Consider the following 27,670-nt stretch of genomic DNA (forward strand, 5'->3'; position numbering starts at 1 on the left):
TATTTTAGTTTGCCAGGATAATAATCCTCAGTTTCTGACTGTCTACATTCAAATTTAATTTTTTATTATTTCTGTTTAATTTATTATTTCTTCTTAATTTATTTTTATAATTTTTAGTATTGTCATTATTATTATTATTTAATTCAATATGCATTTTTTTCCAATTTAATTTAATTTAATTTCACAGTACTTTTCTTTGTATTTGTGATTTAAAAAAAAAAGATACATAATGACTAAGTAAATTTATTTCTATGCATCATCAGTAAACAACTAGATTAATGGACATTTAGTTCTTTTATTGTGAATTTTATGAGTAGAAATGAGTAGTTGACTAATATCATATTCATGCTTTTTCTAAAGATGCATGTGCACAGATGAATATTAGTGAGCTTGTCCTGTTCTCTCACAGGTGCGTGTTTCCTGTGTTTGGTGGACGTGGTTCCTGTGAAGAATGAAGATGGCGTGGTGATCATGTTTATTCTGAATTTCGAGGTCATGCCAGACGATAAACTGCACGACCCGCAGGATCTGAATCATAAGCTGCCTGTGCTGTGGCGCCATTCAAGTACGTCGCTGCGTCCTCCTTTCCATCAAACCAGACAGATACTGATTACAATCAACACATTAATATATACTTAAATAGACTAATATTTTTGGCATTTGCCATTGATAGAAACTGAAAACCGAAGCTGGAAAAAATATAATGGAATATTAAAGCTCTGATTAGAAACCAATGACTGAAGTTAATTCCTTAAGTCCTTGATTCTGATTGGTTGAACTGCGTTCGAAGCTGTTGTAAAATACTCTACAAACACACAACTCTGTTTACTTCTGTATGTTGCTCGGTTGTTTCTGAGGAACTACATTGTTTGGTGGAAGAATACTGTTTTTATTAATATCATTACACTTTATTTGCTCTGTTTTTTGTTTTGTGAAACCTTACTAAGTATATGGAGTAACCGTTTTATAAAAGCAATAAACCATGTGAAGCCGTGGTTTACAGTGAATTTATTACAGCTAAGGGATGCGAAGGAGTGCCCTGAGCTGTTTTAAATTCACTGTTAACCACGGCTTCTTTTCTTCTTGAAATTTTGGAAATTAATAACTAAAGTCATTGAATTATTAAAGAATATTACAACTATAACATTTAGATATAACTCAATTATTAAATATGAATTAATTATTAATAACCCAAGTCGTAGAAATTTCTATTGTTAATTGTGTGTGTGTGTGTGTGTGTGTGTTTGTGTAGGAAGAGTTAATTTGCAAAAAACGCTAACTCGTTTTTTTATTTTTTTTAAGAAATCACTTTTTTTATTGGTCATTCGAACTCCAGTTGAGTTGTTTTGATTAAGTAATAATAACTTAGACAAATACAGTAACTTTTAAATTAAAGTTCACTGATAGTATGTTGTGATTACACGCTTTGCCCTCATCATTGTGACGCAGTGCTTTTACAAGTTTCCGTGAAAAAGTTTCTGCTTTATTTTTCCTTTACGACCTGAAGAAGAAATCACAAGTTTCATCAAGTTCGTCGAAATTATCCATCCTTGATCACTTTTAGTCAGCTAAAATTAATCGGCTTCTGTTCACAAACAACAAGGGCGCTTGTTGACTTCTGCGGTAAAACTAAAAATCACGACGCCTCAGAAGAAGACAATACTTTTTTGACAAAAGGCGTACAGGGTTCAGATCAGGAGAATAATGCACGATAAGTGCCGTTTATCGTTTTTTGTAAACAAACTCTTCATTAATATTTTATTTATTTACTTGCGTATCATTATTATTATTATTATTGTTATTATTGGAGTAAGTATTGATAGAGTCACAATAACACTGCCCATTAAACTGTAAGGATGGAAAACAGCTATTAAACAACTAAGTCATGACTGTTTTTGGTCCAAAAATGTAGAATTTTGACATTTTTCTGTCTGTTCTTGCCACAGATCGAGCTCGAGGCATCCGTTTGCGTCTGCCACTCCTGAACTCCAGGAACAACAGTAAATCTTCTCTGCGGGAGGATCCGGAGGCCGGACGAGGAACGGGTTTCCCCAGCAGTTCCCGTCCAGAAAGCCACGAATCCCTGGCTCTGGGCGAGCTGCTGTCTCTGCCCGAACACGAGCCGTCCCGTCTGACCACACCGTCCTCACTGCTGCCCGAAGACCAGTGTAACCTCCTGAGCAGTGACCCCTCGTCCCCTCCTCCGGCCCCCCCGCACCCTGCCGCACTGCCCCTGGGACACTCCTCTCCTCGACCGCAGAGGCTCAATCCGGACGCCTCGGTGTCCAACTGCAGCCTGACCAACAGCCGCTCGCGCGAGAGCTTTCACAGCATGCGCCGCGCGTCTTCGGTGGACGATATCGAGGCCATGCGGCCCGAATGGGACCGAAAGCACCGCGCTCGACCCAGCAGCGGCAGCACGGGTGAGAAAACTGACCACACATGTGACTTTTACTGCACAAGGATACATTTAGAATGTTACAAATGACATTTAGAATGTTACAGACGACATTTAGAATGTTACAAAAGATTTCTGTTTCAAATGAATGCTGCTCTTTTGAACATTCTATTAATCTGTGAATCCTGAAAAATAAAATGTATCACTGTTTCCAAAAAAACTGTTTTCAATATTGATGATAATCAAAAATGTTTTTAATTAGAATTATTTCTGAAGACCATGTGACACTGAAGACTGGAGGAATGATGCTGAAAATACAGCTGTACATCACAGAAATAAATTACAGTTTACAATATACTTACATAGAAAACAGCTAATTTGAATTGTAATAATATTTGTAAAAAAAAAAAATACTGTATTTTGATTGAATTAATGCACCTTGACGAGAAAGACAAAAAAAAAACATGATTTAATAAAATATATATAAAATATATATTAAAAAAAACGTACATAAAAATTAAAAAAAGTTGCATTTGGAATTAATTTAAATTAAATGTTTGAATTAGTAATATGACTCAAACTAAAATTAAATAAATATAAATTAAATCTAAAAAGAAATATTTAAAAAAATATATATAAATTTGTCAAAAGCACAAAATTTCAAAACAAAAATCTGAAAATGAAAGCTAATTCAAATATAATATAATATAATATAATATAATATAATATAATATAATATAATATAATATAATATAATATAATATAATATAATATAATATAAAATATATAAAATATATAATATAAAAACAGTGCTATAGATCCCACTACAGATATGATGTGGTAATAAATAGTGTAAATGTCAAAAGCATTTCAGACTAAAAAGAAGATTTTCAGTGACCTAAAGCAAAATCTGTTTCTTGACGCAGGTGTCATGAACAACAAGCCCAACATCCTGAACTCTACCTCTGATTCGGATCTGATGCGTTACCGCGCCATCAGTAAAATCCCACAGATCACGCTCAACTTTGTGGACTTTAAACCGGACCCCCTCATCGCCCTCCCGGCCGGAGAAATGGACATCATCGCTCCCTGCAAACTCATCGACCGCACGCACAACGTGACAGAGAAGGTCACTCAGGTAAGACGCTTCTGCCCAGGAGTTCAAGAAAGCGTTTGTAAAGGATTGAATAAGACAGACAGACAATCCTGATTCATAATGATGCTTTTGGGATTGTTTTAAGATTGAGAGAGAGTGACCAGTTCGTCCTTCTGTTCTAAACAGCACGATTCACACTTTAATGTCTCTAATGGCCAGAAAAGCATCACCGTGAGATTTTGGCGCCCCAGATAAAGCGTGCTTTATCTTTTGCTCAAGGACGGTTTTTGAAGGAAGCTTTTGATGTCAGTCAGATGCAATGTGCTTTATCTGGCAAACCTGAACTCCCTAAACTGTTGTGTTTGTGAAGATGAAGTGTTTGAATGCAGGAAGTTAAAGAGACGTGACAGGAAAGTTTGGCAAAAGTGACACCGACTGACTTTGACAACCCACACTCTCGAAAATAAATGTTTCAGAAGGAATATTGCACTCAAAAACGTCACATGCATGATGGTTTGGACAAAATGAGATGCTAAGCAAGATGTTTACACTGATCTTTTCAATGCATTGAAATCTAGTTGAATGCAAACCATCAAAATCATCATAGATGATCTGTGTCAATCTAGATTTATGAATGAGGCTAACAGTAACTTGTAACTTGAGTGTTTGACCTCTTGAGGTGGATTTGTCTTCAGTTCCTCAGCAGAAATCCTGCATTACTCTGAGTAGAGATAAACCCTCATATTTTCTCCCAGACAGACATAACTGGGTTAATTTAATAGAGGTAGCATGACGCTCATATGCTGATGCTCATCGCTCTCGGATTAAATGAAAAAGAGGGATTGATGCTTCACAGTCGTGACACCTGCTGTCCTACATACAGGACCTGATCACATGATGATCTTCAGGTCATGTGACCATCAGTTTCACGTGAGTTATCACATCAAGCATACTCAATAGATTTTTGGTTTAATATTAATTAAATTCTATTGATAGCATTTGAAACATAATGTTAAAAAGTACAGATATTATTTCTTTGTGCACAATTATTTTTCAAATATTTTAATGATATTTTAACACATTTGCAATGCAAAATATATTATATAAACTTGAGAAAATAGTTAAAATATTTAAATAAATTCAAATTTAAAATGTTTGTATTAATTAGTTAATTAATTGTTCCATAAAAAAGTGTTTTCAGTGAGAAAACAATTATAAAGATATATTTTTATTATTTTAAAAAGTGTAAATATTTTGTAAATTATTTCATACAAAGATACATTTATTTAAAATAAATGTAGAAATGTATACATTTTAAATAAATTATGGTTTTGTTAGTTATTTAACTAATTTTAATGATATGTTATTAAATTCTACCATACATGTTATTTTAATTTCATAGTGTCTAAACTAAGAAAACTATATCTATAATAATCAAAGTAGTTTTTTAAGCATTTTTTTTTTTTTGTAATAAATAAATGAATAATCATTGATTAATTGATAATTCCATACATAATGCATCAACTGAGAATTTTTATGCATTAAAAAAAATAATAATTGTCTTTTTAACAGTAGGACTACTATTCTAAGTATTTATCCACTGATGTACTTCTGATATTACGTCTTATCATGATATGTTTGGGAGTGTATTTGATCATTTATCAGCTTGTTCTGGGTTCAGATTAGGACTGTTATCATCCGAACCGCTCTTGTTTTTGGTGTTGACTGTTGTCCTGGTGATGCAGATGATGCGATTACTTTAATTGGAGTGATCAGATGAGCTCTAATCAGCATGTGTACACGCTGTCAGATGTGTCAGTGAGCGCTCAGCGTGTCACTTCCTGTCCCGTTCACCACTGCGCACTCACATCTCTCAGATCAGTCATAATGCAGCTGTTTCTAATTTGTCCACAGCAGGATTTAAGGAAGAATTCACTATTGATTGCCGCAGTGAGTCTTTGTGAGATGAGTTTGTGTGTGACCATGCATGTGTGTGTGTTTGTGTGTGTGTGTGTGTTGTGCTTTGAGCTTTTGTCCGCTGGATCAGACGGTGTATTGAGTTTATCAACAACACCACCTGTCAAAAGTTTGGATGCACTTGCCAGCTGAGCATTATGACTAAAGTGGAAGTCTGGGAATGATGTAATCATAACTTGTCCCAAATAAAATTACAAACATAACACAGAATGTTATGTTAATATATATATATATATATATATATATATGTATATTTGAGCTTCTTTTTTGTGTAGATCTTCCATCACTATCTATTACAAATCAAGGAATGTAAGAAAAATGTTTTTTTTTCTTTGATAATACATATTTCTGTGATTCTGCGTCCAAACTTGTGTCTGTGTGTGTGTGTTTGTGTTGAGACTGATGGCCGTCTGATCCAGCAGATTCACTCCACAGACTAAAAGCTTCAAAAACACAATGCACACACCTGGAGGTTATCATGTAACAGCGTGGAATAACATCTATACAGGTGTGTTTGTGTGATTTCTTCTCTAACAGTGCGGTCAAGGCTGATTTCTGTTCTATTGTTGTGCAATGTGTAAGAAATGACACTACTGATCAAAAGTTTGGAAGGATGCTGTTGAAAGAAGACTCTTCTGCTCACCGAGGCTGCATTCATTTGATCAAAAATAAAATAAAAAATACTAAAAAATACGTAAAACTGAAAATTATTATTATTATTATTTTTCAATTCAAACTAGCTGTTTCCAATGTGAATATCTGTCGAAATTGAATTTATTCCTGTGATGCGCAGCTGAATTGTCAGCATCATTACTGTCACATGATCTTCAGAAATCATTCTGAAATGATGATTCGCTGCTCAACAAACATTTCGAAAACATTTGTGCTGCCCCATATTTTAGTTGAAAAGCTGTGATTTGTTTTATCAAATAAATGCAGCTTTGGTGAGCAGAAAAGATTTATTTCATAAACTTTTGACCAGTAGTGTAGGATGGTTAAGTGTTTTATTGATCTGATACCCCAGCTGTGTGTTTAATTCATTTTGGGCTATATTTAGTGACACACACATACATTAACAAATCACACTAGCTTGCTCTATTCTTTTTATATTCGATCTGTGTTCTTTTTATTTATTATATTATTTAGAAAACCCTTGCAACGTGTACTGCATTAAGCGAACTTGCCACATGTTATAGCACTTGCATATCATTGCTCTTTTGTTGATTTTGATTGCTTCTGTTGACCTCATCTGTAAGTCTCTTTGGATAAAAGCATCTGCTAAATGACTAAATGTGACAGTAAATCAAGAGCACACCAAAGGGTGTATGTATTAAACCACATGCACGTTGCTGTCATGCATGAAGAAACATTTTGGATTTTCTGTCCTCAACCCAACTAACACACACACACACACATGCATTTCCCCTTAATCTGTGTGTGGTTGTGCAGGCTAAGCCAGAACATTCTCTTTATGTGTTCCCATAATCTGTGCATTGTAGAGACAATCTGTCATCCGCTGGAACAAAACGTCCTGCTATTGCGTCTGTCACCTGATGGGGGCAGTATTTCACAGCCGCTTGACCAGGGGTGCACATACTTTTATAAAAGAGCCTTCTTCTTTTTCTAAAGAAAAAGTACATACTTTTAAGTATGTAGAAGAGTAGTAGGCAATTCAAGAGCACACGCATTAACTTGCCCAGCCCTAACTAAAGTGAAAAATATACAAATGAAATCTAATATTGTTAAATAGCACTGCTTGAAATTCTCTTGTGTCTGTGTCCTTATTTACTCTCCTCTTACTGCAAGTGTAAAACATTCCTTCTGTTCGGAAGCCGCGTGTCTTTGATAGAATATACATCATATAATCCTCGTTCAGTCGTGTGAACTGTTTATTCAGCCGCACAGGGTGAGATAATTAATTTAGAGCAAAGAAATGCAACACTCTTCAATAATGAATGATCAATGTTAGGCATTCTCTTTCATTGGCCTCTCAGAGATTATAATGTCTCTCGTAACACATGGATGATATTAAAACAGCCCTGAAGATCTGTCACCATCAACAGCACTAAACCGCTCTCATCTTCCTTGATCTTTGGGAGATAAAAGTGCGTGATGTTTTATGTAACCTTCAGAACTCTCTCATACAGAGCATTTATTGAAACCAGAACGTTCTGAATGTTTCTGTTTAATCGCAGTGAGCTGATAAACAGGAAACACGGTTGATATTATTCAGAAACAGCAGAGGAACCAAGGATAAGAGTCTTGAGAAATCATCTTAAATTTATAGTGCAAAGGAATTCAAGTGACATTATAAATGGACCTCACATGGGGAAATGACTAAATTAAACGATTAAAAAGATGTATGGCAGTGTCTGATGGAGAAGTGTGTGTCAGTTCCCTGAGTGATTTAATCAGTTTATAATTAGAACATTACATATTCATTTGAGAGCAGATGCAGATGAAGAACATGCTAATTTTATCTCATGCTGAGATGTGCACTTATTTATTTATTTAGAAGAATTACATTTTTTTTCATCTTCAATATAGTTTTGCGTTCTGTAAGTTGTACAGTGTACTTTTGCAGAACATAAAGCACTTTTATCTGAAAGGATGAAATGTGATTCCTCTTATATGAGAATTTAAGATGTAGACATTAAGAGGCTGTAATGCTGACAGTCGATCGCTAACGACTCCGATGTATCTCGTTGATTTAATTGGGGGAGATCCATTACAGCGGAGGGGTCCTGAAGTCACCTCCCGCTGTCTCTAACCTGATTTACCAACACGACCGCAATCCTCTTTCTCTTCAGGAGTCGTACAGCTTGTACATGTTAACCGTTCGTTTCTCGCAGTGAATAACGCATTAGTCTGTCAGATCCTCACCTCCACTGATGATCAAGGCCTGAGAAGAGCTTACTTCAGCAAAACTTTACTCCAATTATTACACAGTAATCCAAGTAATACTAGTTTGTAATGTGCTGTCTTAAGATAGATAGATAGATAGATAGATAGATAGATAGATAGATAGATAGATAGATAGATAGATAGATAGATAGATAGATAGATAGATAGATAGATAGATAGATAGTGGATGGATGGAATGATATAGAGATGAATGATATATATAGATGGATGGGTGGATGGATATATGGATATAGAGATGGATGGAAGGATATAGAGATGGATACATGAATATAGAGGGACATTAATAGATATATAGATGGTTGGGTGGATAAACAAATGGATGGAAGGATGGAAGGAAATATAGATGGATGGATGGAAGGATGGAAGGAAATATAGATGGATGGATGGAAGGAAGGATGTAAGGAAATATAGATGATGGATGAATGGATGGAAGGAGATAGATATGGATGGATGGATGGAAGGAGATAGAGATGGATGGATGGATGGAAGGAGATAGAGATGGATAGATGGATGAATGGATGGATGGATTGATGGATGGATGGATGGATGGATGGATGGATGGATGGATGGAGGAATGGATGGATGGATGGATGGATGGATGGATGGATGGATGGATGAATGGATGGATGGATTGATGGATGGAAGGAGATAGAGATGGATGGATGGATGGATGAAAGGAGATAGAGATGGATGGATGGATCGATGGATGGATGATGGATGGATGGATGGAAGGAAGGAGATAGAGCTGGATGGATGGATGAAGGGATGGATGGAAGGAAGGAAGGAGATAGAGATGGATGGATGAATATGGGGGAAATAAATAGATATATAGATAGATGGGTGGATAAACAAATGGATTGATGGATGGATGGACGGAAGGATGGAAGGAAGGAAGGATATATAGATGGATGGATGGATGGATGGAAGGAGATAGAGATGGATGGGTGGTTATAGAGGTAAATGGATAGATATATTGATGGATTGGTGGATAAACAAATGGATTGATGGATGGAAGGATGGAAGGAAGGAAGGATATATAGATGGATGGATGGTTAGATCAGATTCAAGATATGGATGGATTGATAGATGGAAGGAGAGAGATGGATGGATGGAAGGAGATAGAGATGGATGGATGGATATATAGAAAGATGGATGGATAAACAAACGGATGGATGGATCAAGATATGGATGGATATAGGGATGGTTGAATGGAGAAATTATTTAAATTTGTCTTCCTTTCATTCCACATTCAAACTGGAAATTAATTATTTAAGTTTAGCTTGACCCTGCTAATATTACAGAGAAGATGATACAAATAAAGCCTGCACATTAATTATAATAAATATTTTGAGGGCCACAGATTTATTGTGTAAACAACCAACTGCACATTTCTAAATCTTGTGATTTGATTATTTAAATGTGTTATTTGTGGAGTTTAAGAGCAACCAGAGCAGGTATAATATCATGAATCATAATCCTGCAGCGGGTGTGTGTTACTGCTGAGTCAGCGAGCGGCTGCTGTGTGTGTGTGTGTGTGTGTGTGTGTGTGTGTGTGTGTGTGTGTGTGATTGATTGAGTGATGTGAAGAGCTACTGAAGGTCTTCACGATGCCCTTTAAACTCTCAGCTCCGCAGGAGAATATTAAAGCTATACATCTTCATTTGAATATGTTAATGAGATAGTTGTTCTGGATGAGTGTGCGGCCCCCTGTGTTACCTGACCTGCCCCACCTGAAGCCTCTAACCGTCACAGGTGACCCATTTTGGCCGTGCATGGGCCATTAATCTTAATGGGAGGGGTGTGGCGGCGGGGGCGGCTCATCATGGGGTGTAATTGAAATAGGTGCTGGTCTGCACCGCATTGATTCAAACCCATTTAAAACAGGGTCATTCCTGCTACTCAGTGTTGAATGGGAACATGAATACGCACATATGCAATTTAAAAACATGTTTCTGTAATCTTATTACACATTTATACCACAAAACATTAGATAGTTTGTCAAATCCATTGATAATACGTTTTAATGTTACTGCAGCTGTGTTTCCTCCAGTGATGTCACTTCCTAGAGGATGGTGTCTTTCAGGAATAAGTTATTTTAAGTTGAGAAAATTATGTATTATATAATAATATATCATACAACATTTATTCAATTTATAGTACAATGTGTTCAATTTACAGTTAATAAAATATTGATTAAATCAGTAACTTCAAGAAAAAAAAGATATTAAATTTGCTAAATTGTAAGTTACTAGACTAGTTACATATATATATATATATATATATATATATATATATATATATATATATATATATATATATATGTATATGTATATGTATATATATATATATATATATATATATATGTATATGTATATGTATATATATATATATATATATATATATATATATATATATATGTATATGTATATGTATATATATATATATATATATATATATATATATATATATATATATGTATGTAATTAAGAAATAACCAGTATAGATCTGATTAAACTGATAGCTTTCATTGCAAAAGTCAAATATAATGATGAACTATTTACTACTATCATTTACTATTTAATTGGTTAATTTACATAATTGAACACAGAAATGGCCTGAATCTTGATGCTTGACTGAACTGATTTTTTTTATTCAGATTGTATTCATTTTATCATGGTTCCCTGTTCATAACTCTATCTAATTGGATATGGAAATTTTAGCATGTGCAAGTAATGATTTTTAAAGTCACCCCCGTGTGTGCGGCCGTGGTTTTGCTCGGTCTCTGGTCCTCAAGCAGGCCGACTCTTCACGGGCCGATCCATCACGGCAGGACGGGGGGCGTGGAGTTCGGACGGCTCATCTCCAGAGCCAATGGGGTGAACCAGAGGACGCTCACGTTCTCTGTCACTGCCAGCGAAGGTTGGTTGTTTAATTTTTCTCATGTAACAGCCCTAGGTCTGCACAGACTGAGAGAGAGAGAGTTAGAAGCGTCAGTGGGGAACATTTACATTGATTCTCCGTGAAAGTGGTGAAACTAGGTTTTGGAAAGAAGTGAGTATCATTCATATGATTGTGAACGCTGAGATCAGCAGTTTGCTGTCCATTCTCTGGAGTGTTTTAGGATATTGTGCGCTCAGTTTCAGGACACGACTCTGGGAACGATGCCAGATCTGATAGAGGAGCTCCTTCCACACTGCGTTCACTCATTTTTTCCTTAGTAGTGCATTCAGTTAACCTTTAATACCTGCTCTGTGTGGACAAGAATTTCATTTATTGATTTCTGTTGTATTTTAGTTGTTCATTTGCTTAACCATTACTTTATTATTCATGCAAATTGAATCTGAAGTGTGTCTTTTATGCTCCATCAGTGCCACCACACCAACCTTATTGAGTCTTACTCATGTACTTTTATAGTATCTATTAATATTTGGCTTTATAATTCATATTTTGTCTGAAACTGAGGGCAGTGATTAAGTAAATCAAGGACATCAGATGAGAGTGTTTTTACTTACACAATATGAAATGTAATATGAGTTTTCGAGGATGTGTTTCTTTGTTTACGTTGATGGACTGGACTCTTGTCCGTCTCAGTGGGATGCTCCAAAGGCTTCCCCATCACCTAGCGTTCGGTTTAGAGGCTTATAGTTTGGACCATCTGCCGTGTTGAGGCTGGTACAGATGGAGAAGGTGCTCAAATGTGATCTGTTTCACGGCCGTGTGGAGAAAGCGCTTCTCCTCGGCCAAACGCACGCATGGCTTGGCTTTCTGTCTGGCCGTATGTTCTCAGTGTCATCTCGACAGACTGAGACACTTGTGAAAACACCAAAACACATGGCATCCAGACTGAACACACACAAACTAGGACTGCGTAGTCGTTTATGGTCATACATTGGCTCTAAAATGGATTAGAATAGGGATGTATTTTTCCAATAAGTGGAGCCATTAACCAAAGAGCGATTTATTTTTATTTACCTTTATTTATTTATTGTATTTTAAACTGCTATGTAGATCATTTTATTTTATGGTTTATTTTATAATTTTGTATTTATTTAGTTTAATAATTTTTATATGTTTTTTTTTAAATGATAAATATTGATGTAAAGCATTTGTATTTATTTTATTTTATTTTATTATTTTATTTTATTTTCCTTTAGATAAATGCTGTCATGAACTTGTATGTAGATGACTTTATTTTTTTTTTCTATTCTATTCATATTTATTCATAGATTTATTTATTTGGTTTTTTATTTTTGTTTGAATATTTTTTTTTGGTTTATATTATTAATATTTATTTATTTGGTGTATTTATTTTTTGTAGATTTTATTTTTATATTACCCTATTGTAAAGTATTGTAGAGGACTTTATTTTATTTTATTTTTATTATTTAGTTTGAATTTTTTTGTTACTTTTTATTTTATTTCTTTGTAACATTTGTCTCGAAACAAAACCAGTTTGCATAGAAGGCTAAATGCACACACACGCACACTCTCTCTCTCTCTCACGCACACACACACACACACACATGCACGCACACACACACACACACACACACACACACACACACTCTTATTAGTGCTGATGTGCATGGGTCAGGTACGAGCGCATGTCTGTTGTACAGGGGAGCGATCACACTGACACACTGACATATGCAAGTGGGCCGCATCTTTTACACATTACTGATAATATCACATGATGCTTTCCATTTATTTTCCACATTCAGCACATGCCAAATTCCCCAGTGTACAGTTCTGCTCCAAATACAACATATACTCTTTGTGTCTCTGTCAGGCTGATGTAACACACACAAGAATAATTTCCTCATTTCACTCGTCGCCTATTTTTGTCTTCACGTATGTAGAAGCGGGCCGTAGGTGTCGCCGGAGGAACACAATGCCATTATTTTCAGTTATGCACAAACAGCATTTGTAGTTGGAGTAATAAATCATATTACGGCTGCAGGGTTGTATTCCCCTCCATCGCTCGTGATGTCTGTGTACGGCTGCAGGTCTCGCCTGCCGGGGCTTCAGCTACTGTATGTGATTCTACACAAAACACAAATAGAGTTGCTGGAAAATAAACGTGTGTGGTCTTTCTCTAGCAGCGCTGCAGGAGTCAGTGAGCTTCATGCTCCAGACTGCAGACGTCTGTTCGTGGAGCATCATGTTAGTGCACCAGATTATGTTCCCCTCATGTTCTAAACCATATGACTCGATTCTGTTTGCAGAACACAAAGACTTTTTGAAAAACAACTTTTATTGTATGGACACAAATCATTTAATATTAGTAACTGAGGTTTGGGAGGACATGAGCATGAGTAAAAAAAGTAAAATTTTTGAGTGTACTGTCCTTAATAAATAAATAGGCAAGTAGTGAGAAAAAAAAAAAGTTTGACATATAAATAGCCAAAATAAATATGCAAAAATGGCAAAAGAGGTATTAATAATTGCATTATTATTTTTTACCAAAAAATAGACAAATCATGATGAAAAACAAAAATAATTGCATTATTAATTTAGACGTATAAATAACCAAATACTGACCAAAAATTGTAATAAAAACATTCTTAATTTAGACTAATAAATAACCAGATAATTACCAAAAAGCATTAATAATTGCATTCTTAATTTAGACTAATAAATAACCAAATAATGAGCAAAAAGCATTAATAATTGCATTCATAATTTAGACTAATAAATAAGCAAATAATGAGCAAAAATCATTAATAATTGCATTATTAATTTAGACTAATAAATAACCAGATAATTACCAAAAAGCATTAATAATTGCATTCTTAATTTAGACTAATAAATAACCAAATAATGAGCAAAAAGCATTAATAATTGCATCCATAATTTAGACTAATAAATAAGCAAATAATGAGCAAAAATCATTAATAATTGCATTATTAATTTAGACTAATAAATAACCAAATAATGACAAAAAGCATTAATAACTGCATTCTTAATTTAGACTAATAAATAACCAAATAATGACCAAAAGCATTAATAATTGCATTATTAATTTAGACTAATAAATAACAAAATATTGACCAAAAAATAAATAAATAATTGCATTATTAATTATGACTAATAAATAGCTAAATATGAGAAAAATACACAAAGTTAGTCAAAATTAATAATGCAAATTACTGTAATGTTCACTCATTTTGTGTTTTACTCTATGATGGCTAAAATGCATTTGAATCGATTACACATTTATCTAAAACGTCCGTTCTTTTTAGCATGAAGGTGAAAGAAAAAGATTTGATTTTAATGTAACTTACTTGCTCCTAAATCATCTATTAATTGAAATTCGGCATGCTTCTTTGTATTAGGAATTGAATTTACTGGCAATCCTAATTGAATTCTGAATGAAGTGGAGCTCTGGGCGTCGTGTAGAGGTGAAAGGGGAAATAGAGAGTGTCAGTAATCGCACATTTGCACCTTTCCTCTATTAAATTTAATTTGACTCCTTCACATGTGTTGAAGTTCACTGGGCTGCATTTACTGGTATTTGTTAGTCCTCGGCCGGCCGAGTTTAAAAGCACAGTTCAGAGCTTTTATTAGCAGTCGACCTCTATTAGCCGCGCTGACCTGCAGAGAAGCGCTGCATTATTAATAGAGCCGCCGGGCAGAGAAACACTGGAAGGAAGTATCCTCAATATATAACTAATACCCCTCCGAAACCTTATTGGAGCTGTCACTCGTCTTGGCTCTCTGTCCTTGTAATTTTCAGCCGTCATGTCTGGTTGTTTGCAGCAAGGGTTGTAAGATCCGTTAACCGAGCATTATGAAGTGTGTCTGAGGCTTTATTTGTCTTTGGAGGCATCATGTCATGCTGCTGGATGTGCCTTCAGTGTGATCGTGTTGTTATTGATCCAGAACAGATGCTAGTTACTGTATCTGATTAGCCATATCATCTTGAACCATTTGTTAAGTGTTTGTGAATCATTTCACCAGAAAAGGGGACTTTAGGAGTATATATATATATATTAGTGGTGGGCCGTTATCGGCGTTAACGTGCTGCGTTAACGTGAGACTCTTATTTGGCTATTCTCAAAATTGGGTTGGGAGCTGGGTCTATACTAAGCGAGGTATGATGACTTTCACCTTGATATTTTATATAACCGACTCGCTGAGGACAGCCTAAAAAGATGCTCAGGACAGTTGACGGGCCACTGCTGCACATCGTCATGAAAGCTTATCTTTTTCACGTGTTTTTACGCCTTACCGCTTGTCGATTTAAACATTAAAGCATCCAAACACAAGACGCGGAAAAGCTGAACAGAGTAATTTAGCTGGTTTCTGGTGTTCGGTGCGGATAGAGAGAGAGACGCGTATCACAGACAGTGACACTGAACCGAGCTCTCTTCTGCAAAGAGAAAGACACATACAAAATATGTCAAAATATCCACCTTGGAAATTATGCTCGAAAAAACTGTCAGTTATTTCTTAAGTGAAAGTTAACAGTTGAGGAAAAAAATGGGATGCGTTCATCGTCTCTTAAAGTGACCGCGCCTAATTTAGCGACTGGCTGCTGTAATGTTAATCCAAGAAAATGAAAATGAAAATCACTCACTGCTCTTGACTGAATTACTTAGTTTTAACAGTCAAAGCAAAAATTATTCAGACACCAGATATAATTTTTGATATATATAGCAAAACTATAATAATGTGAGAAATGTTGAAGGTGTCTGAATAAATGTATGTTTGATTGTATATTTCATTTTTACATTGAAGACTATCCAGTGCTATTATTTGGTTTCTGTACCTTGACACCTACAAACTTGAAAAAAACTTAAACATTGATGTGAAACAGGCGTAATGTTGTTTGCACCTTGTGCAATGTGGAATTAGTTTACAGCTTTTTCAAGCACTTTGTGATGCATTTTGGAAACAGGAGATGAGCCCCTTTACTAATGCACCACCTAGCTTGAGAAACCCCTTCTCAAAGACTCACTGTTTGTCAATTTTATTTGGGTAACACATATTCTGAATGCCTTCGGCAGAATTCGAATGAGCCATTTTAATCTAGATGAATTTCAAGATCACAGTGAGATTAATCTAGATTAAAAAAAAAAAATCTATGCCCACCACTAATATATATATATATTCTATAGTCTTAAGTCTCTGGGGTATATTTAGAGTAATAGTCAAAAATATATTGTATGGGTCAAAATTATCGATTTTTCTTTTATGCCAAAAATCATTAAGATATTAAGTAAAGATCATGTTCCATGAAGATATTTTGTAAATTTCCTACCATAAATATGTCAAAACTTCATTTTTGATCAGTAATATGCATTGCTAAGAACTTCATTTGAACAACTTTAAAGATGATTTTCTCAATATTTAGATTTTTTTTGTGCTCCCTCAGATTCCAGATTTTCAAATAGTTGTATCTCAGACAAATATATAAATATTCTACATACATATACACTGACTAAAATGAGAACTTTTGAATGATGATTCAAATGAATCAATGACTAATATGAATCAGACGTCTAGGTGAGCTGATTTAAGTTTATGAACACAGACTGACATAGAAGCCGATCTAGCTTCCTTGATTTAATAGTACAGTGAAACAATTACACGTCTAATTGAGCCACTGAGCATTCATCTGGTTTTCATTTTCCCCTGTATGATTTATCAGCCGTTTGCATTAGTGCTGGTCCTTTCCTAACCCGTCTGAGATCTGGACGGTGTTGTTATCAGATATCAGACGTCCCGTTCGTCCTGTGCAGCTGCACTAATGATCTCTCCAGAGACGCAGAGCCAGTGATCCCCAGCTCCGCTGTAACTGCAGACTCATGGAGAACGATGTGAAGGACGCGCGCCGGCCGTGTGCCAGAAGCACAGGGACTTTAGAGGAGACACTAAACTCTCCCTGACGTAGGAGAAACGCTCTGCACTTTCAGTTAAAGAGCAGTCGCTTCAGAGCCTTTGTGAAGCGTCATGAAAGGTTATTCACAGCTGCAGTGTTGGATCGCACCGTCTGACTTCACCATCCAAAGAGACAGAGTTAATACTCTCAGAAGATTCAGTGATGGAGAATAACAGAGCAACAGTCAATGTTTAATACCAATGTGTAATAAAACAGCCAACAGTGAAGATTGTTCGGCTGCAAACTCAGAGTTATTCATATATTATAGTAATATGCATAGGTTTATAAAAATATTAGATGCATGCAGCATATATTTATCTATTTTTCACAGCACAGAAAATCACAATGCATCATGGGGATTTTATCTATCCATTTATATATTGATGGATGGATGGATGAAGGATGGATAGAATGATAGAACGAAAGATAGATAGAATGACAGCAAATTAACGATATTTTTAAAAATTAAATTGTTATTTATATTAAATTAATTGTAATACAATTTAAAAATGACAAATATGCACTTTATAAATGCTTTATAATTATTAGTGTGTATTTTTGTGTATATTTGTGTGACAATTTTTGTTTAACAACACTTAAAAATACATATTTTTTAATTAATTTATTTTATATTTTTATATTTTTAATTTACTATATATTTTTCACATCACAAAATAGATATTTTATATATGTAATTGTGCATTTACAAAGCTATATATAATATGTAGAAATGTAAAAATTATATATATATATATATATATTTTTTTTTTTTTTTTTTTTTTTTTTTTAATATATAAGCCAATTATATATATATATACTCAAGTGCATTGAGGACTTTAGGATTCTGCATCAACCGGTGAATGAGGAAACAGGTCAAACACAGATGCTGTTGACGGAAGCAAACACAGGTGTAACTCGTGATACTGTGATACTGAGCAGAAGTGTTCATGTTGGGGAAAACACACCCTTGCTGTCTTCTCAGGACGCTTCTTTCATGCAAGTCTCAAAGTAAGTGGGCTAATTTGAGCGGTGTGACGAATGCGGTGTTTGTTCATTAACTGAGAGCCGTGTGAAGCGACACGTGATGAATCGCTCCTCCACCGTCCTCCCAGCGCTAATGAGAGTCTGTGAGTCCAACGGGACAGAAACCACACCACAGTGAGACAGTTTCTCAGTGTAATCACCATCTCCCCACCAGCACTGACCTCTGTTCCTGTCAGACGAGGATCACCATGTGACGGAAACCATCACCATGTTATTACCGAACCTCATTTTCTGCTTTACCTTCATGACCTTAGCAGCATAAAGAACGTCAGATCCGTCCTTCCCTCACCTTCAGCAGTTTTCTCTCTGACATGTTTAAGATGGATCTGTCCGGTCAGCATCACGCGTCTGCACTGACTGGGGCAGTTTCTCAAACAAAAGGCCGCAGCTGATCTCTCTTTGAAGACAGATAAGCTCCATGAATGATTTCCGTCGACCCGGCGCTGATTTTATCTTTAGCTCACGGCTGTGAAGTCATTTTTCTTAAGCTATTTGTTAAATCGCTGAAAAGACTCTTTCTGGGAGCTTTTCAAAGACATGTCACTCTACGAGAGAACTTTATTCTGTGACATTTGAGAAGATGGGAGCGAGAGTTGAGCAATATGTTAAATATACACAGTTGTATGACAGAACTAAGCAACATGCAACAAATACTTGCACTTTTATTTGTCCATTAAGCTAGAATTTAATTGTCTCAGAATTTTACTTCAGAAAACATGATTAATTTCTGCCAATCAGAGCAATCCATGCATTTCAATGAATCGATTCTGCCTTTTTTTTCTTTGCAAATATACATTTTTAATTTACATTTTTTTTTATCTATTTAGTAAATTTTACTCACTTTTATTAAGCCATTTATGAGAAAATGCATACATTTATATGTTAAAATAGTCATAAAATATTGGAATAAATTAAATATTATTTTATAGTTAATTTCATTACATTAAATAAATGTATTTATTTTATTAAATTCTAATGCATTCCATTAAAATATTTGCAGTGATTTATTTTCTTTCTTTTTTTTACTAAAAATAATCACTTTTTCTAGACTATTTTCAGTTTTCTTATTGCTATTAGAAAAATTGCAACATTTTACAGTGGTGACACATTGAAATAAATTCATAAATAAAAAGAAATTTTAAAAATGCATTCATATTTTTATGAATGCACTATCAATGTTTTATTTATTTATTTTGCTTTCAAATGTCTTATATAACAAGTCCATATATTGCAAGGATAGATGTTTTCAAAATTTTCCAAATGTGATTATACAAACATTGAAATTAATGAAATAAAAACATGCTTTTATTTATTTATGCTGTCAATTATAATAATATATGAAAAAAAAAAAAATTCTCAGTTTTTAATTTTTGTTATTATTATTTCGTCCTCCCTTTTTTATCTTTATCATGCATGAAGAGGTTTTCGATTATGTTGACATGCAGTCGTTGCCTAACATAACGTCGATCTCATTTTTGTGGATCCCTCATTAGAGTGAGTGTGGATTCACGCTGTAAAGCCAGAAGTGAAGCACCTGGTTTTATAAAAGACGTGTCAGCAGATTGGGAGTGTGTGTGTGTGTGTGTGTGTGTGAAGATGCATGAGGGAAGTGCTGGCTGTGTAGAGATGCTACCGCAGCACTCCAGCTGTAAGTGGGGCAGAGAGGAGCCGTGTTTGGAGTAATAGTGTCGTTTGTTATCCCGCCGGAGCTCGGAGGAAACACAGGCAACGATTCTTCTGCTGGATGACAAACACACAGAACTGGAGCTTTTACTCTTCACAGCTGGAAGCTCTGGTTCTGTGGCTCGATTTTCGACTTTGGGACTCAATAGAAATCAGTGTGTTTTCAGCCTAATGAGGAGAGAATGAAAGCGCTGCGAGTCATTCCAGGACGACGTTCGGGTCAATGAAGAAATATTCACTGCAAGGTGCCATAAATATCCTGAAAGATTAATTATCAGCCCCGGAGGCTTTCTCAGCTTTCATTTGAAACACCTGACGTCCTTGTGACTTAATGGGCTTCTGTCAGAATCAAGATGATTAAACAGCTGTTTTAAAGGGACAGTTCACCAAAATTTAAATCCTGTCATCATTATGTCACACAAAACCTGTATGAGTTGCTTTGACAGTGAGGCGTGCATCATATTAACTTGCAAAACAATTTAATATACATAAAAAATAATAATATTACAAGATTATAATATATTTCCAAAAATAATTACAATAAATAGAATACACAATATATAATTATGTAATATATAAACAGTACTAAATGTAATAAATACTAATTTGAATATTTTTAATAATTAATTATGAAGTTAAATGCAAGTAAAATGTCTACTTTTGTGTTTTTTTAAATAATAAATTGGATAACATAATGTTCCATAATCATTCATTGTAACAGATATATTAATGTATACATACATATAATTATGTTAATATAATTAACATAATTATATAATATAAAATCTAATATATAAATAACATTAATAATATTTAATGACATTTTTTAAATAATTTCAATAATTTCAATGATTTATTTACTTTTATATTTTAAGTGTTCACTTTTTGTGTTATATATTCAGCGTATGTATTTTCAAATATATTTTAATTATATTTCATTAATTTTTCATTTTATACAAATAGATAAAACCTAAAATTTTGGCATAAATTAGTGGTAATAAAAAGTTATTCAACAATATTTTATCGGATATCTTCTGTAAATAATGCAAAAAATTAATACAATTAAACAACACATGCTAATCTGTGGAGAAAAAAAATAGTGTATTAAATATGGATTAATTTGTTATTGTTTTGATGCTTGTAAACCCTTTTTGCCCTTTGACCCCAGTGTTTGGAGGGAACGGTCCAGATGCTTTGACCTCATTGATGTCCGGAGCGCTTGCCGAAAACTACAGTCAGTTTCCTCTCCTGAAGAACATTGTTAACATTAACTGTCCCTACAAGCACAGGGAGATCATAAACCGACCTTTCAAAACATTGACCGTACAAATCTATATACTGTCTTCCAGCTTGAGGACATGCGAGCGATTAATGAAGCGTAAGTCCTCAAAACTGTTTTTATGAGATACTGAAGTTCTCACGATGCAGCGTCCGCAGCTCTGGAGAGTTTCTCAGTCAGAAATTGCTCAGAATTAACATTTTGATGCATGAAGGCTTTTGTATTTTGTAGGTAAATAAATAGTAAATTCTTTATTTAGAACTTTTTTTATTTGGAAACATTTTTTTTTTTTTTACAGTTTAACTTTTTTATTTTATTTGTATTATTATACCGGATATAGCTGCACATACAAACTTGTTTTACCTTTATTATATTAACATTAACTCTTTCCCCGCCATTGACAAGTTATCTCGTCATTTAGAAGAAAAACTATTTTTCACGGCTTTTCGTGTTTCCACTGTTATACACTCGGGGGCGCTATTACACATCTTCTGAAAATCACACATGAGCAGGACGGAGAAACGTGTGATCTCTTATGCAGACAGATGTATATTAAAAATAATGTGATCACCAGCAATATAAATGAAAACTGCATAATGTTACAGAGAAGTGCTATAAGTCTGTGCAAGCTTCGGAGGTGTTAATGAATCGATTTATGCATTGATAATCATACTGAATATTATCCAGATGTAGTTTTTGATAAAAATTAAATTTTATCACATTTTTGCTCAAAATTATGCATTTTTATGAAAACGATCTATATTTAAGTTGATTAAAAAGAAAATGCTTATTTTGTTCAAAAGTAGAGGCTCTGATATTAGATAGTTCTCATATTTTGATGCATATATATGTATTGTTCCTTTTAAATACATCATTTTATGCTTGATAAAATTCATTTTGATTTGATATTGACTTTAACATTTATGCATTTGGTAGACGCTTTTATACAAAGCTACTTGCATTGAATTCAAGGTTTTATTTCATTTTATTTTATTTCTTAATTCTTTCCATGACTTTCTGTGTAACACGGTGCTCGACAGATCTTCAGTCTGCTGCTCTTGTAACCAGGTTTGATGTGTTCTGTTATCTCATATGTGTGTGTGTGTGTGTGTGTGTGTGATTCTTCAGTCACGCTGTGAGTTCTGCCGTCTAGGAAAACAAAGCTTTGTGAATCTAAAGATTCCTCTGAGAACACAGTAACCTGAGTGGATAAGTGGAGACTCGTGGGCCGTGAGCTGAGCGCAGCGTTTAGTTCAAAAGGGAGATTGTGTCTGTAGCCAAACGCAGATCCATCATTCCCTGCTTCGTTTGATGGGATGTGATCCTGATCTGATCCATGATTGAAGAGGTTTACACAAATAGACTTGTGCTGACTGTAAATACTGAGGAGGTTTATCACAAACTGTCTTCTTTTGTGAGACTATCATTGCGTGATGTTATTACAGATGGCCAAAGAGCATCACATGGTGAAACAATTTTATTACTGTTTATCCTTATTCTAGTTGTAGTTTTCATTTATGATTGTGATTTGTGATTATGATTTGACACTTGATTGTGTGTGTGTGTGTGTGTGTGTATATATATATATATATATATATATATACATATAGATTTAATATAAGATATAATGTAATATAAAGTCACCTTCACAGACTTTTACATTAAATGTTCCCTCCTGGTGGCCATCTAGCACTCTAGCACTTTCTATTTTAAATCTATTCTTTAAAAAAAAATACTAGCTTCTCTAATCTTTTTGTAGTCTATTTTCTTTTCATTTATTATTCAATTAACAAAAACTAAAACATCAGATTCTGAAAGACACAATCCCTTTAAAAAAAAAAAAAAAATTATTAAAAAACCTTTGAAATCTTCCAGATACATCACATTCAGCTCTGGTGGTCATTAGAGACTCACAGAGACTCAGTGTGCGATTTTAATTAAAGTTCAGACATACTTGCACGGATTGCAGTATGTAAATACAGGAGAATCTTCCTCTAAAGGTTTGATGTTTCTGCTTTATCTGTGTCCAGTATCAGCAAAGACATTACGACCAAAATGGTCAAAAACACACAAGCAAATGTTAGTCGGAGTTCTGCTCGGCCATATACGGCAAAAACAACAACTCATGATGCTGTGATGTTCAGTTCAACAGAATATAATATTTATCTGGAATTGCAGCATATGCAGTGTTTTTCCAGTCAGAGATATTTTAAGCGGCTCTCAGCAGTAACAGCACACTGGAAATATAAATCAGCAGCTGCTGAAGAGCTCATGATTCATGTGCTTGAAATGTTGAGGACACACACGAACCTACGCTCCAGTAAAGGTGTGAAAGTCTTTCACATGAACGTTTACCCTGATCACGTAGCAGGACAACATTTAGATCCTAAACACAGTCTGTGTAAATATCAAACATTGTGACACATATTCTCCAACACAAGCTTGATTTAATGCAACATAATATTCTCAAATGTGGCAGATTACAATTTGTTTTAAATGTTTAAAGGGAAGCACCACCTTGAGTCTTGTTTTTATATTTTCAGTGTTCTTTTTTTATGTCGGTTTTAGTTAAATTAATTTAGTTCATTAGATTGTTTTTAAAAAAAAATATTCATAATATTTTGATTTGTTTTATATTTTCAGTTTTAATTCATACATTTTTTAAATGACTTTTATATTTTATTTTGTGTGTTCATTTTTATGTTGCACGTGTTACTTGACCACCTGTAACTTATTTGACGGGACCTATGCAGGTGTTCTGTGGACGATACAGTAATGGGTCATATTTCATAACTACAGTGATTTCATTGAGTAATACCAACAGTATAGTTACATTAAGAACATTTATTCTTAAAATGTTTAATATTATAAAAAATAATTTTAATGTTTAATATTATTTTTAAATGTTTAATATTATAAAAAATAATTTAATTTTTAATATTATTTTTAATTTTAGCTTTACATTCTCCAGGTTTATTAAAAATTTAGTTTGTTTTAGTAATTTTGTTATCATTTATTTTTTGTCTTTTTTATTTTCTAAATATAAATGAATTTTTTTTCTTTTAATTTAAAATTTTAAGTGTTATTTTTTATTTCAGTTTTATTTTTATTTTATTTGTAAATCTTTAGTGCTTGTTTCATTTCCTTCAGATGCCTAGACAGCCTTTGTGATTTTTAATTTTAACTTAAACAAAAGTAAATAAAATGTACCTCTACTGTAATTTTTCAGTAGAGACAAGTAATGGTGCAGAGTGTAGCGCAGCTGCTCCTGTGTGCGAGTTATGAAAGTCTTTGACGTTTGCAGGGTAAACAGGAGTATTTATTGTTCTGTGTGTGTTGGGGTGAGGAGTGCTGCTGCTCTTAAATGAGCTGATTGTGCCAGAGTCAGTAGCAGCGAACCCTCGGGACGTCCATCTTCCTCACCTCTCTGCTGCTTTAACAAGAACTGTGTGTGTGTGTGTGTGTGTGTGTGTGTGTGTCGAGAGTAATGACACCATCAAGAGCTGGGGAAAATACAGTCTGTGTTAAAAATCAATCTCTTTTTAATAAGATTTTTACATATTTAGAAGTAACATATTTTAGTAGATATAATAGTTAAGGATTTAGTTAGGAAACCTTCCATCTGTTGTTTCTATCATGCTAAAGGAGTTTAAATATTCAAAGGTCAAATGTGTTATTTCGGCAGCATTAACAGCATTGATCTGGGGTGCGTTTCCCATACAACATCGTAAATCGCTGATTAACCACCATGGTACAAAGCATTGTTGTTGTTGAAACTAACTAGCTAGTGACGACTGTTTCCTGAACACTGTCGCATGTCCATTGTTTGAATAGGGCCCTATGAAATCCATTTAATTTTTTCCCAAATTATGTTTATTTTTTTCCAAATTCCGTTTTTTCCGTTTAAATTTTTCTGGATTCCGTTTTTTTTTTCTGTTTTAATTCTTCTCAACTCCTTTTTAATTGTTACATTTAAATTGTATTAATCAAAAAGCATGTCCAATTAATTAAAATCATAACATGTATACATTTTCACATCAATTTAGTAGAAGTTTAACCAAAAATACATGTGTAGGGCCCTATGAAATGTTTTATTTTTTCTTTAAACATATGTTTTATTGTTAACTAATTCTGTGTTTTAGCATGTCTAATTATTTAAATGCATTAAAACAACTTAATTTATTCAATTTTTTCTTGAAATGTTTTTTTCCTCTCAGAAATTTTGTTGTGTATTTGAATTTTTCTGGTTATCAAATGAAGGCATAAAACATTCATTTAATTGATCTTTTAACTATTAAAAATTAAGCAAACTTTATTTTTTGGTAAACAAAGGGGATTTACTATTAAAAATAAAACATGGAAGAAATGTTGTGTGATTATTCCTTAAATTGTGTTTGTTTCATTTTAATAGTAATAGTAGACTATATATATTCTGCTGAACAATAGTAATACATTTCTGGCAAATACTTGTCTTTAAATTAAACCGGATTTTTATTTTGATGGGTTACTGTGAATACCTTTACAGTTCTGTGTATGTGATGTGACATTATTACTATTGTTCATAGTAATGTTCATACAAATGGCAAACACTTTAAATTAAACCGGACTTTTATTTTGACAGGTTAACGTACCTTTACAGTTCTACTGTAGTTTTACTGAAACTATTTGAACCACATTAGTTCAACAACATAGGGCCATTTTTGATGTCACACGCAGGTGGAGGAATAACTTCTGCTCTTTAACCGATTAGACATCTCATAAGAAGCCGCTGTATTGAATGACTAATTTACTATGTTGTGTTCCCTGCTTTATTTGATGTTTGATTCATGGCGGGTTCTATCTATCATGCTTTCGTTCATTCAGTCGTTCTGTCATTCTATCTATCTTTTGTTCTGTCATTCTATCTATCTATCTATCATTTGTTCATTCGTTCAATCTTTCTGTCATTCTATGTATCGTTCATTCATTCGTTTGTTAATTAACTCAATTCTGTCATTCTATATATCTATCGTTCGTTCATTTGTTCATTCGTTCATCATTCTATATATCTAACGTTCCTTCGTTCATTCATTCGTTCATCATTCTATATATCTAACGTTCGTTTGTTCCTTCGTTCATTCATTCATTCAGTCATTCTATGTATCGTTCATTCATTCATTAGTTAATTCATTCATTCCGTCATTCTATCTATATAATGTTCGTTCGTTCATTAATTCGTTCAGTCATTCTATATATCTAACGTTCGTTCGTTCATTCTTTCAGTTATTCTATCGTTCATTCCTTCATTAGTTCATTCATTCATTCCGTCATTCTATATATCTAACGTTCATTCGTTCAGTCATTCTATATATCTAACGCTTGTTCATTCATTAATTCATTCAGTCATTCTATCTCTCTAACGTTCGTTCGTTCATTCGTTCAGTCATTCTATCGTTCATTCGTTCGTTAGTTCATTCATTCATTCCGTCATTCTATATATCTAACGCTTGTTCATTCATTAATTCGTTCAGTCATTCTATATATCTAACGTTCGTTCGTTCATTCTTTCAGTTATTCTATCGTTCATTCCTTCATTAGTTCATTCATTCATTCCGTCATTCTATATATCTAACGTTCGTTCGTTCATTCGTTCAGTCATTCTATCGTTCATTCGTTCGTTAGTTCATTCATTCATTCCGTCATTCTATATATCTAACGCTTGTTCATTCATTAATTCATTCAGTCATTCTATCTCTCTAACGTTCGTTCGTTCATTCGTTCAGTCATTCTATCGTTCATTCGTTCGTTAGTTCATTCATTCATTCCGTCATTCTGTCTATCTTACGTTCGTTTGTTCGTTCATCCATTCGTTCAGTCATTCTATATATCTAATGTTTGTTAGTTCATTCATTCGTTCAGTCATTCTATCTATCGTTCATTCATTCATTCCGTCATTCTATCTCTCTAACGTTCGTTCAGTCATTCTATCTATCGTTCGTTCGTTCATTCGTTCATTCAATCATTCAGTCATTCTATCTATCTAGCGTCTGTTTATTTGTTCATTTAGTTCTATCTACCATTCGATCTATTTTTCCATCTATTGTTCATTCGTTTGTTCATTTGTTCTATCCACCGTTCTATCTACCGTTCTCAATTCTCTGGCTATCATTCTATCACTCTGTTGTTCGGTCTATCATTCTATCCATCCATCATCCATCCATCAGTTTACATAAATGTTTTGAGAGGTTTTCACAGTTTTAGTAGAAATGTTGAAATGTAAATGTCTCTGAATGTGTGTAAGTGAAGGTGCCTGAGGCTGGTGGTGTGAGGGAGTTAGAGCCGGTTTGGGACGGGGTTAGTGTGATCGTGGCTCTGGCTCTGGCTCGCTCTGTGACTGCTGTTTCT

General features: G+C 34.1%; 1 protein-coding gene across 1 annotated transcript in view; it reads left to right on the forward strand.

Annotated features, from left to right (window-relative positions):
* The window catches only part of kcnh2b (potassium voltage-gated channel, subfamily H (eag-related), member 2b), a 153,567-nt gene that overhangs the window by 81,241 nt on the left and 44,656 nt on the right, over positions 1–27,670 (forward strand). Inside the window, exons 3-5 of the mRNA XM_026201635.1 lie at positions 410–565; positions 1,947–2,423; positions 3,325–3,536. Coding sequence (XP_026057420.1) covers positions 410–565; positions 1,947–2,423; positions 3,325–3,536 — 845 coding nt within the window. The remainder of the gene's footprint in view (positions 1–409; positions 566–1,946; positions 2,424–3,324; positions 3,537–27,670) is intronic.

Source organism: Carassius auratus, chromosome 24 (assembly GCF_003368295.1).
Source record: "Carassius auratus strain Wakin chromosome 24, ASM336829v1, whole genome shotgun sequence".
Taxonomy (NCBI): Eukaryota; Metazoa; Chordata; class Actinopteri; order Cypriniformes; family Cyprinidae; genus Carassius; species Carassius auratus.